The 14,084-nt window shown below is 28.9% G+C and overlaps 1 protein-coding gene across 1 annotated transcript in view; it reads left to right on the top strand.

The window, feature by feature from the left end:
* Positions 1-10,384, top strand: part of LOC113559619 (nuclear pore complex protein DDB_G0274915) — a 47,731-nt gene extending 37,347 nt beyond the window's left edge. The window contains exons 4-7 of the mRNA XM_026965367.1: positions 3,790-3,979; positions 4,113-4,231; positions 4,784-7,755; positions 8,604-10,384. Of these exons, the coding sequence (XP_026821168.1) occupies positions 3,790-3,979; positions 4,113-4,231; positions 4,784-7,755; positions 8,604-9,009 (3,687 nt within the window). The 3' untranslated portion in view covers positions 9,010-10,384. The remainder of the gene's footprint in view (positions 1-3,789; positions 3,980-4,112; positions 4,232-4,783; positions 7,756-8,603) is intronic.
* The last annotated feature ends 3,700 nt before the right edge of the window (positions 10,385-14,084 follow it).

The raw sequence follows: 14,084 nt of genomic DNA on the forward strand, positions 1-14,084 counted from the left end.
TACCGTTATATAGATATTAGCTATTATATTATACGATGTGTGTTTTCATCATTATTAATTTTTTACACAAAACCGCCGGCCGTGTCGCCATTAAGTACCCGCAACGCGAGCAAAGCGTTTTTCCGTACAATACTATTACATTATTGTATGGTCATAGTAATAACGGAGCAAGCAGCTTTCTATGTACGCGATAGATTTGTTATTAATTTTATAATATATTGCTTCGTAAACAATACGTGTCGATGTGATGTGTATATAGTCTGGTCGTCGACAGTGTTACGTAATAAACGCACATATTCAGCTAGGCCTTAAGCCAGAAGTTGAGAACACATAAACTGTAAGAGTAAAACAAGTAATTACCTACTTATTGGTTATTTATACTTATAGATTAGCCTAAGGTATGCTCCACACAGTGTGTAATATCATATTTTTGGTCCCCAAAGGTGCCCTCTTCTCGGGCCCCGAGATTTTCTCTCCGTGTAGTTTATATATTGCGAAGATTTAAACGGTTGAGTTTTCATTCTACCCTCGAATAAAATAGCAATACCTCCACATCCGGGTTATGGAAAGTATCCCTCGCACATTTTATCTACTATTATTAAATGACGACAAGCCATTTTTGCTGAAACCATATCATTGGATATTTGGGTGTCGTGATGGTTTTTGGTGAAACAAAAAAAAAGGTCTTATTTATGTTAATGTAATAATAACCGAATATCAGCACCATAAAATGTATTCATTTTTACTAAATAAATATATTTACATCAGTACATCACTATAGATACTGTAAGGTATATACTGCATAGTATATGATATTATGGATCTTTTTTCTTTTAAGTATGGCCAACACCCGTACTCACAAAAATAATTTCTCATCAAACTGTTACGACAGTATTATACAACATTATATAAATACTTGTTAAATTTCAACTACAATTTTCTAAAAAATTTCATATGTTTAAGAGACATAATAACGGAACACATTTCATATTGTTTTAATATTAATCTGGGGTGGAATTAGTGTAAATAAAAAAGAAACGGTGGGTAGATACAATGATGAATGAAAATAATTTTAGTTTGATTTCACAACTCGTTAACTCATTTTCTTGCATGGAACTATATTTTATTTTATTTCTGTAGTAACTAGTAAGTAGTAAGGCAGACAAATATATGTATCATTTTATATGTATAAAAAAAAAGTATGAAATAATTCAATTTAGAACTTTCTTAAATTTTATTTATTAAAATGGCCTTATCTAAGCCCGCGATTAATATTGGATTAGAAACATTGCGCGGTTTACTACGCATATAATGAACACGATAATACAAACTCATAAAGTGTGTTTAGTCTATACCTCGTGACTTAACTTATTACGATTAATCGATCAATCGCGTAAATGCATTTTTAAAATATTTTATAATACATAAAAAACCATTATATAATATATTTACATAGGTATCTTTAATAATACATAATTTCCTGGGAAGTAGGTACATACAAATTACAATGTTGTATAGTGTGAAATAAAAAACAATGAATAATGTTTCTTCTTGTGAATATATAAATAAATATATTTTTCGGGCTTATTAGATGTATACTTAATAAATATATTTTTTATGAATATAATTTATATAAATGATTCAAGAAATCTGTTTTTGATTTAAAAAATGATTGAAAAAATCAATTTGGTGAAATCTGGGCGAGTTTTCTATAGCATTGGCTATTAAATAATAATATAAAACTACGTAAGTAATTGCGCCGTTTTAAATAAAAAGTGAGATACTATGGCTTGCGGCCTGACTATTAAAATTAGTCTTACAAGTAAGGCTATATTTTGATGTAAAAAAAAAAATATATAATATAAACTTATTTATGCACGCGAAATTTAAAAAATAGGCATACAAAAAACACGCATAAAAAATGTTAAATATAATAACCAATAAAACTTGTAAATTCGTATAACAATTTTAATGAAGTACAAATTGTAACTGAAAGGTACATTTAATTTTCTTTTTACTAATTTATTACAAGATAATTAATATTGAGTTAATAGCAGATTATAAATTTAGTATCATATACAATATTCAGAAATGTAATATAATATTAAGTCTTAAGTATTCGCGTTTCATATGTAATTTAAATTGTATGTTTATTTATTAAATTGTGATTATCTATTACCAATAGATATAAAGACTGATGAAGAATAATTTTTTTGATATAAAAAGATTAAATTAGTCTTTTGGAGTGTGAAATACTGATATATATACAAGTAGAATTTGTATTGTGGACCTGTATTATTAGTTTACCATCCTTAGCAATAAGCAATATTGTAATAATAGATATTACATTCAAACATTCTTAAAATATTCATATTTTTTTCTGTAGTAGTTACCTAGTACTTATATATTTTCATCTTTACAAATATTAATATAATAAAATGATTTTATATTTTATATTTTAGTAGGTAGCATAATAAAATAAGTATTTATTGGAATTTCTCTTTAAAAGTATATTGTAGTGGAGTCTCAAAAAACATGATTGAAAAAATAAATAAAATGAGTTTTGAATCAACAAAATAATAAAACACTTTGTAGTAAAACCGATATCTCCACTATCGGAATCTATTGAATGTTATAGCATATTATAATGTGTTCAGTGTTCACTAAATGTGTTCTATAAAAAAATGTTAAATCATCATTTGAATAAACAGAGAAAATTATATTACGTTGCATAAGAACTTCAATCAAATATAAGTAAAGTTATTAATATAGGTACATTATCATAATTTTTAATTAATGGAATATGGATTGTGTATAACGATGACGGTTCGGCCTTAGCTTATTTATATTTTATACCACGTGTGTGATCGAATACGTCAAATAATATAATAATAGCACGTAAAAAAGTTTTTAATTACCCATTAAAGGAGGTATTTAATTTATGAACAATAATAAAAACTATTATGATAACACTTTGATTTAGTATTTACAATTTGATTAATTGATTATTACTGTAAAATGTTTCTGTTTTCACGTCCCACGCTACTTATAAGTCATATATTATGATATAATAATATATACTAGACGGAATCGGAATGTATCAACGTCCGAAAGTTTTATTAGATGTATTACATAAGATTATTCCGGTCAACTATGTGACCTGAGTAAATACTTATGAAAGAAATAACTTACTTACTCGTGAAGTAAACATTTAAAGAATACAATAAGACACAAGAAATACATTTTAATTTATATTTATAAAATTATACGGTTGTACACTTTAACAAGTATGTATACAGTGTTAAACTGCGTGCTCCTTCACATAATAATATTGTGTTAGTTGTTATTATTGACTCCGAGGACAACCCCGAGTGACTCACTCTCACACCAATAACGTATATTCCACAGTATAGTCGGAGCTAAGTAAAAGTCTACACCGGATAATAAATATAGCACTACGAGTAGCATCAACATTCGTGCGAGGTCTCTTCATGCTATTTTTTTTTTATTATTATTATTATTATTTAACAAACTCGGTTCCCATCGAAGTTTTTACCTTCTCCCGGACGATCTGAAGAAATATCGGTTTGTCGTGACCGAGTAACCACCTCGCGGCACGAAACCATCCCAAAACAGTGCAATGTCGGTTTAAGTTCGATGGCTCCCCTCCCACGCCCCCGCCCGCTATACCAACCAATTATATAGGTTTTTTATCATTATGTGTACATATATCGTAATAAATGACATGTTTCAGTCGAAATATATAACGTTAACGATAAATTGTTATAGGTCAAATTACCGATACCAACCAAAGAGAGTCTACCGCAGGTGGCCGAAGCGTTAAATGCAGCTACATACTTGGTAGACAGCGATGGACTGGAGAAGAACTTTGAAGGACAGCGTGATAATTACAAGAGATCACCCAGGAAATTGGGAACTGATGATTTGGATAAGAACTCGGAACAACAAGAGTATCAAGGTGTTTTATTATTATTATTTCTATCCATATTCGTGAGTGTCGAAAAAGAACTTCTCGCGATTACTCATAACGTTTAAGTGTTCCACATTGGTACTTAGAAGTTTTAAATAATAATGCCCTGTATTTTTCGTAGGAGTAATGGGACGACCTGGTATTGACTTTCCGATATTGCCATCTATACCTCAAACCGATTTCAGCTGTAGGAAGGTGAAGAAACCTGGTTACTACGCTGATCCTGAAACTGACTGTCAAGTAAATAATATCATTTTTATACACCTAAGATATAATTTTTAAATTTAAATACTGAAATGTTTTATTTTTGAATATATTTAGTTAACGTATACCTGACAATTAATAATAAGTAAATAATAAAAAATAATAATATACCAATATTATAGAAATTAATACAATATACATAATATAATTTGTATACATTAATTGTTATAGTGTTGATAAAAATAGTAATCAGATATTTACAAACTAAAATTAGTTATTTTGTCAGGTTTAATACAAATAATTACTTAATAATAACTAATTTATTTATGAATCAAATGCATTTTATTGAAAATCGCTAAGTTTTAATTTTGGTAAAAATGTCTTTAATACATTTTAATCTTTCGAAAATAATGTCTATATGTTAAAATAAAACAAATTAAAATATAAATACTTATTACTTAGTATTATCATACTATAGATAAAAATTAATATGCATTATCGTTATAAATTATACGATTAACTACATATTGTGACCATGGTTTGTCTTTAATTAAATTCTAAATTAAATAATGAAAATAATTTTTACAGGTGTTCCACATTTGCGATAATGGAAGGAAAGTATCATTTTTGTGTCCAAACGGTACAGTTTTTCGTCAATCACATTTAATTTGTGACTGGTGGTTCCGAGTGGATTGTGAAAGGTCAATCGAATTGTACGAAGAAAGTGCAGAACAGCTTGCAATTGACCAGCGGGTTGTTAAAGAGCGTGCTGAAACATTGGCCAAAGCTATGTTAAAAGTACAAACAACACCAAAAAAAAGTGATACTGATCGATTCGTAACAGAACGTTCGTTTGGTCCGAGTACAACTGTTTTCAATTCCGAAAGCCGACTACCTGACCGTGCCAGGTACTTTAGTGGCTATTCAGGAGACGAAAATCAAGTTCCCGCTGAAACGGCTTCATTCGTTGGAAAACAGATACAAAATAATTTCAATAATTACTATCCACAGTCCAAAACACCTGTACAAAGCTGGAACCAAGGTAATTATCAAATACAATCTTCGACAACAGCACAGCCAACTTGGAATGGTAACTACCAAAGTGGTTCTTATCAAGCACAGCCTACAATAACTCCACAGTCCACCTGGAATCAAGCTGCTAATAACAACTATCAAGGTGGTTCTTATCAAGCACAGTCTACAATAACTCCACAGTCTACCTGGAATCAGGCTGCTAACAACAACTACCAAAGTGGTTCTTATCAAGCACAGCCTACAATAACTCCACAGTCCACCTGGAATCAAGCTGCTAACAACAACTATCAAAGTGGTTCTTATCAAGCTCAGTCTACAATAACTCCACAACCCACCTGGAATCAGGCTGATAATAACAATTATCAAAGTAGTTCTTATCAATCGCCACCTGTAACGACTGCAAAACCACCTATCGTTCAAGGAAACAATAACTTCCAATCTAGTTACCAACCACAGTTCACCACAAGTGCTCAATCAATTCAAGTTTCTACTAGTTCACAAGTAGGTTACCAACCACAACCAACTACTGTTGTGTCTCAGACAAACTGGAACCAAAAGAACAACAATTATCAAACTGGAAATTACCAAACACTGCCCACTACAGCAGCACCACAAATAAACTGGAATAATCATGGTAACAATGGTCTTATAACTGATAATCATCAGTCTTTTACACCCTCAACAACACAATCAAATTGGAGCCAAAGCAGTAGTAGTAATTATCAAACACCATTCACAACAGTAGCGGCTCAAACTAATTGGAATAATCAAGGTTCCAATAATTTCCAAACTGAAAATTATCAAACAACACCATCAACGACACCAACTCCAGTGAACTGGAATAATCACGGTTCCGATCACCAAGGAACTGTAAATTCTCAAAAGCAAGTGACGACTACTGTATCACAAATAAATTGGAATGGTGCTATTAATAATCTTCAATCAAATAGTTACAATGCACAACCAACAACAACGATACAACCAGATTTGAACCAAGAATTTGACACTATCCAGCCCAATCTATTCGAATCTCAAGAACCTACTACTATTTTCCCAGCCGATAACGAACAAACTATCCCAGCCAAAGAAAGTCAAGTACCCGCGGAATCCGCTTCATTTATAGATCACCAAAACTCGCCTCGTTTTAATTTTCAACCAGAAAATTATTACACACAAGCTCCTCAGACAAATGTACCACCTACTACGTATCCGGTAACAAATTCTTATACAAACGATTATTCACCAAACGGGGCTTTCTCATTTGTCGAGTACCAAAGATCACCCGACACCCCTGTTGTTAGAGATAGCTCAACTCAATCATCTCCAACAATGACTACAGTATTGGACTATAATTCTGTTGATAATTCCACATTACCACCGTCTGGAGAAACATTAATACCGAATATGATTAACTCATTACAAACACTGACAGATAATAATCTACTTTTTGACTTGGACGGACAAAACAATTATCCTTCGCAAACAAACACCGACGATGAACTGAATTCCATCGCATTGTATTTTACTAATGCAAAAAATCCACAAATGACCACTGTTGCTAGTGACTTGCAATTTGGTCGTTTCGACCAATCGTCTAAAACATTCACCGATGGGTTAAGTTCAACTGGTATTAATTCTGTGGAGACTACTACACAGGTTGATAGTTTACATATACCTGCGGTTTTGACACAAAATACAAAGGAGGCGTATAATAAGCTTTTCAGAAATGATACCGCTAAAGAATCAATGATCTCTGCAAAGTTCGCAGATACTAGTAAGACTGTAACAAACCCCACAAATTCAGTGAACCTAGGATTTGCTCAGGGATTAAATTTAAACCGCTCGTCGGCAGAATTGAGAGAACTGGCTGCAGTATTTACGCGTGCTTTAACCGCATATTTAGACGACCCAGAAAATTTCCGTAAAATACTAGCCGAGGTAAGACCGACAGAACCATCCAGTGTCAAGACTAGTGTTACCGAAGAACAAGAAGTATTAGATTTTTCTGACGATTCAAAGCGAAACAAAGGGAAACCCACAGAACCGAGTACGTCTAACCCAAATTTAGCAGCTGAAATAAACGGTATGACACAAAGTATCAATGCAGACTTGTCCACCACTATTCCACAATATACCTTATCACCACTAATAGAAATCACATCGAAGTATACTGAAACACCAAAAGCTGGTCTACAAGAATATGCACCACCTGAAGATAGCGAACAACTACAGTTGGCCGGAAGCCATTCGTTTTATTCAAGTAGAGATAATAGCATTCCAACTGCAAAACCTTTAAAACCAGCTACTTCCACGTTAGCATGGACAGTTTCTCCTTTAATAGACACCGAACAGGACATAAAAACAACTACTCTATCGCCAGTTTACTTTACTACCACCGCAGAAGACTTAGAAACTACTGAAATCGTACAGAGGGCAAAAGAAATGTTCAGTCACTTGAACGCATCCGAAGCCGGAGTATTGATGAATGTTATGAAAACTGCTCAAGTTAATGATACAGTCAAAAGGTAATACTAACTCTTAAAATTACTGCATTAATAATAGTACTCGTTGTCTACGTTTCATTCAATAAAACTGTTATGCTCAAATTTAAATATGTTTGAAATTATGCATTTTGTATATAGTTATAATAATAAGTGTTGAACTTAATTATAATTAAAAATAAACTTAATAATTTAATTAAAAATAATATATTAACACAATAAACACACGTAAGACGTCACTTTAACGAATTGCTCGCAAGATAATATTTTTAATTTAAACATAAAATCAAACATGTATATATATATTATACATACACAAAATGTAGATCTCGTTTATTTTAAATATATTAAAAGTTTATAAAACATTTATGAAAATTCTGAGATAATGATTTTATACAACAGCATAACTTATTAATGACAGCAATTGTTTAAAAACAATGAGAAAATAATGATTATCTGAATAAAATATTCAAGTGGGTACTAGTATTCTATTTATGTATATTGCATAATATATAATTCATTTTTAGTAAATCGACAAATAATTATTATGACCAAAATGTAATAACTTCAACTTGTGGGGTATCTAACTTATAATATATACATAAATTTAAACAACTATTTTGTAAATATAACATTTTTTATAATAATTATTGATTTATATTATTATATTTCTAAACCAATTAATAATTGTATATATATATTTTAAAATATATTATACAAAATAATAATTTTGAAATTGTTTTATTGTGTCTTTTATGTGGCCATTTTCACATTCATATTATAAATTAATTTTTGTATAAAGTTAGTAGACTATAAAAAAAAACTATTATTATATATATATATATTATTTAAACGATTATTTTTCTTTATAGGTTGATTTTACTGTTGGTCAATGACTCGAACAAAGAAAATAGCCCAGAACAGACTAGACACAATTTAATCGAAGCATTGCTGGACAATAGGAGTACTGAACAAGCGTACGACGTATCATCGACTTCACCGATACCTACTTTCTTACCGTCGTCCCCGTCTGAAATTCCATTCGGCCAGAGAATACAGGAAGACGGTTCGCCGGTACAGGGCGGACAATATAAGAGAAAAGGAGCAAGGAGAAGAGTCGTGCACAGGAGTAGGTCGGTCCCTATTTCCACCACTCCAATGACCTCGAATGCTTGGCAGGGAGCTAACGACGTGGGTCCGGGACTGAGTGATGATTCCGACGCCCGAGCAGTTGAACTCCTCAAGTCCCTGTACTCGATCGCATCCAAATGGTCGTAGTTGGACGTTTATCCGTCGACGGTATTTCCATTCTGCCTGTGTCATAACCGTGTGCAAATCAAATTATTTACCAATTGTCTTTATAATTTTAATATAAGTATATTATTATAATTCTCAATCGGTTCGGGAAAAAATAACGATCAAAGTCGATAAACCGTAAATATCGGACAAAACAATTACATTATACAATAATTCATACACAAAAATGCATCACGATTCTATTCCAAAATCTGATTATCCTTTATATATTATGCGAAATGCTCAATTTAAATCATTGCCGACTACCTATAAATTATTTAATAATTCAAAAATTAAAACTAAATTTTGACCAAAAAGTTAGTCGAAGATAGACAAATACTTTGATTTCCATCCCTGAAGATATTGTTTAGACAGACCATGACCCCGAGGAGGTTGATCGACTATATATTTTTATCATCATAATTAAGTTCAATGATAAAATTCTAATAATATATTTCTAAATTTCGGTATAATTTTATCCAATATATAGATATTGCACAACCAAAATCAGAACGCACAATTATTATTAATATATTATATCTTACCGCTCCGATGTAAAATAATATATTTGTGTATTTTTCAATATTTAACATTTCTAATTGACAATATAGTCATCTATCTTTCGTAACGGTCGCTGTACTTAGGTATAATATCATGTATATTTAGCGTTTAGAATTAAGTTGCCATCGCCCAGTACAGAATATTATTAATTGTAAATGTCTCGACGATATACGCATAATGTAAATTGACTCTAGTCCTCGGTGAATTGGCGTATTACTGTTTTAGGCTTTCCTAAGACTTGTATTCGTATTGTATACATATATGTTATTGTATAATTTGCTCATATATCAAAAGTAGATTTCTGTTAAGATTCAATTGTAATTTTAATTGCCTATTGCATATAAATATACAATGTACGTGTAGGTGTATGTCGTGTATTTTTGGTATTTAAATTTAAAAGTTAAAATGTATTTCTCTATTTATCTTTTGCACGTTATTTCGTTTTACATTAAGTTTAAATCTTATTTTGTATAACTACCGATAATTATTATAAGTACTTACTTCTTATCTTCTTTCAAGTTTTAACACGAATCGATTGTCAACCTATAATTTTCACCGTCAATTGATGGAATGAATGTTATAGATAATTATTTAAATTTATGTGTTAAAAAATGCTTAGATTTTTCATTTATTCATAAGCAATATGTGAATGCGTGTATACGTGTGAAATATACGTTACACGCATATTATAATTAACTATTATAGTTCGTATGAATTGAATAATGATAATTTTATAATATTTTTAATTTACTCACACTACGAGTCAAGTTACATTACATGCCATGTAATAATGTTATCACATTATATGTATTATGTAAATTGCATAATATTGTAAATAAAATATAAAAATCTTGTGTATATTTAGAAAAAAAATGTTTGTCATACAGCATAAATTACCTATCCTCAAATTCACATTTAATAAATAAAATAATCTTCATGGTGAAAAATTACATTTAAAAAATCGGACAAGTATAAACTGCTCTACTGTACAGCAGTTGTAGGTGTAAATATATAGTCATTGTGATGTATAATTTTTTTTATTTTTTTGCTTTACAATCTATACTTGCAAGCATAAAAGAATTACAGTAAATTTTATACTAAAAATACAATAAAATATTTCAACGAATAACCATAGAAACTTGAAATTACGCTAATAATTTATATTATCATTTTCTATACATAGGTATAGTATAATTTTCAAAATATTATCTTTTTTTGAATTCTTTAAAAACAATTGAAATTTTCGTTTTTTTTTTTAATATGCAAAAATTATAGAAAATTTAATCCGAGATTTCCAAAGTTGTTTATTTATCAATTTAATATTTATAATTCAGATTTGGATAAAATTGCTTATTTTAACGATGAATAACAATGCTAATTATTATTCAAATTAACATTATTCGTTTTAAAGACTTAAAACTTTTACATATTTCATACATTTTAAAACATGTAATGATATTTTCAAAATGTATTGATTAATTTTAAGCTTTTACCTTTTTATATTACGAATTTATTCTCATTTTTTTTTACTCAAAAATAAAATATAACAATAATAAAATTATTATATGATAGAAATATATACGTAATATTATAGTAAAATAATAAATGCAATATTTTTGATGAAATATAAATCAACCTAACTACCATTAATAATAAAATAAATTACTAAAATATCGAGAATATACCTAACGATATAGGCTAATAGAATCGTTTTTCGTGTACAATAATGATATGCAATGAATTCGAATTCAACACATCCATCACAGAAACTATCTTGACACCTATTTTACAACAGAGCGATATTCACTTGTCTACTTTTTTAATATTATTTCATATTTTATTTATAATACTATTATTAACTGATATAAGTCATATTACTAACGTACTAATCGTATCATAAAATACGAGTGAGTATAGATTCTTGTAGTAAACATAGCTTAAAATAAATATGTAGAAAACTATCCAATTTGATTCCAAAGAAAATATAGCTTAGGTTAGAGCCGGTATATTTGAAGTTTCTGCGATTAATATTTATTAAATAATAATAAAATAACAAAAAAAAATGTTTAAAGATAAATCGTTATACGTTTACAATGTCGTCAAAATTTGAACTTCAATTGCATGAAAACAATAATGGCTTCATAGTATACATTGAAGTTTTGTTTTTTAAATTCCAGTTGAAAAATCAACTTCTATTTTGTACATAATATGTATTGTTAATTAAAATTATATGATCACATAATATAGTCAGAGACAAGAGTTTTCTTTTTTAATTATATTCCAAACTACTTGTTGTTTCGTTAAATCAACATCGTAATGTATTTAAATAGAGAAAAAATGTATGCATGTATGTACATTGTATGTGATAGATGCACTTATGTTTTGGTAAATTATTTTAGAGTCTGTTTAAACTGTTTTTAAACCATTGGTGAGACATTTCGTCTCTAAATTTCAAAATGTTGACTGTAATTTGTATTACCAGTGTTCAAATTGTTAACTCAAAGTTCGTGTTAAGTTTCATGATATGGCAGAGTGGACATTTTGGAATTCATCTGGTTTTGTTGTTAGGCTGTTTTTCTAGTTGTATGTTCTGGAATGTGTGATCACCCAACAATTAAATTAGTACGGCACATTAGTTTTGTATGCATCTCACTATTCCTAAAACTGATGATCATTATTTATTAGTATTTCATCATTTTGTTTGTCATTATTTTTTTCTTCTAATATGACATAAACTTATAATTATTTTAATTGTTTGATTTTTAAAACGCATCTCTGTTTCTCTTACCGAAATTGTTGTAATTGATCTTAAATAGATACATCAATAACTTTGCCAATAGTACATATTTTTTTTTAAATAAATAACATGATAAAATTATATAATTAAGATTTTTTGACAAATAAATTTAAATTTGTAATATCTTAGTGTTTGGGACCTAAAGCTTGACTAATTTATTCAGAAATGAATAATTTATTATGGTAAATTTCAAAGTTTTGACTTTCTGTGAATACGTATTTTCCATCAAAAGGATCACCATACACATGTGCCAAACACATGTTTGAGGTTCTTTAGTCATAGATTTTAATTTTTAATTTATTTTTATACATTTTATAGTAAGACTATATTTTATCTAAGTATGTATTTAATTTTTAAAATTAATTGTTATTAGTTTTTAGAATTTTTACCATTTTGAATAGACTGCAGTCTACGTTTCTACTAAAACATAATTGTAAGGTTACCTAATTAAATTTTTTATTTATGTTCTTTAATTTTGTGTGCATTTATACATTGTTTATACTTTTTCAAACGATCAATAAGTACTAAATGAAATGTGAAGAATCATTAATTAATTATTTTAATAATTATTCATCTATTATGATTAATAACCAAAATAGATTGCAGTTTCCGGCTTCTACTACAAGATAACTTTTAATTTATTTCAATTTTTAAAATACATTTATTTTTTGGTACAATGTACATAGTATTAATATAGTATTATGGTAATAATCGATTGTTTAATGAAATTATTTACACAATACACGATAATAAAATGTTTATGAAGTACAAAATGTATACACATGCATATGTGTATAATTTTACAAACTATAGAATGTATAAAGAATTGTGATTTAAGATATTGCATATATTTCTTAAAACACAAATAAGAATAAATATATGAATGATAAATTCGCATCATATATTACACTGCAGATTAAAGTAGCAATAACTGATGCAACTATACGGCGTAATTCTTTAGTTTTATAATTATTTTCTGCGGAACGTTATTAAACTAATAAAATATGCGGATTTGGTCTGTTTATTATAGATTTTTTATATACTTATAAAATACTACTACTTGAAAAATGAATAAACAGCCCTCGTGGACCTAAAAATGAGTCTTGATAACCATCAACTGAACCTACTTCGATGTCGATATTATTATTAATTTATTTTTATCGATAAAATGACCTGTTAGTAAATTAATAGTTATTTTATTATCTACATGCTTAACAAAACTATAGTTATAGTTGATTATTGTACGCATTTAATACAGAATGAGAAAATATCTACCAAATACTTTCACAGCACCTACCCATATAGGTACCTAAGATTCACTCTCTACAACATAACAGCCGAGACAATAATCGTCTTACAATAACCTTTGTTCTCGTCAATCCAAGTATGTTTTAACGCAGGGCTTGAAACCGTTTTCAATACCGATTTCAGAAACTGGTATAAACCGTTTTAAAACCGAAAACGAAACCGTAACCAAAACCGAAACCGAAAAATATTGGAAACCGTTATTTTTTTTTTTTTAATTTACGTATTTTTAAAATTTTAAATACGTTAATTCCATTAATATGCCCGTGAGATCGTGATTAAAATGTTGATAACCATTTTATTATTTGTAAAATTATTAGTTGTTTTATTAATAGTAATGAATATATTTCTTTTAATTGATAATTATTTTTTAATTTTTATCGTTAAGGTTATG

Source organism: Rhopalosiphum maidis, chromosome 4 (genome assembly GCF_003676215.2).
Source record: "Rhopalosiphum maidis isolate BTI-1 chromosome 4, ASM367621v3, whole genome shotgun sequence".
Classification (NCBI taxonomy): Eukaryota; Metazoa; Arthropoda; class Insecta; order Hemiptera; family Aphididae; genus Rhopalosiphum; species Rhopalosiphum maidis.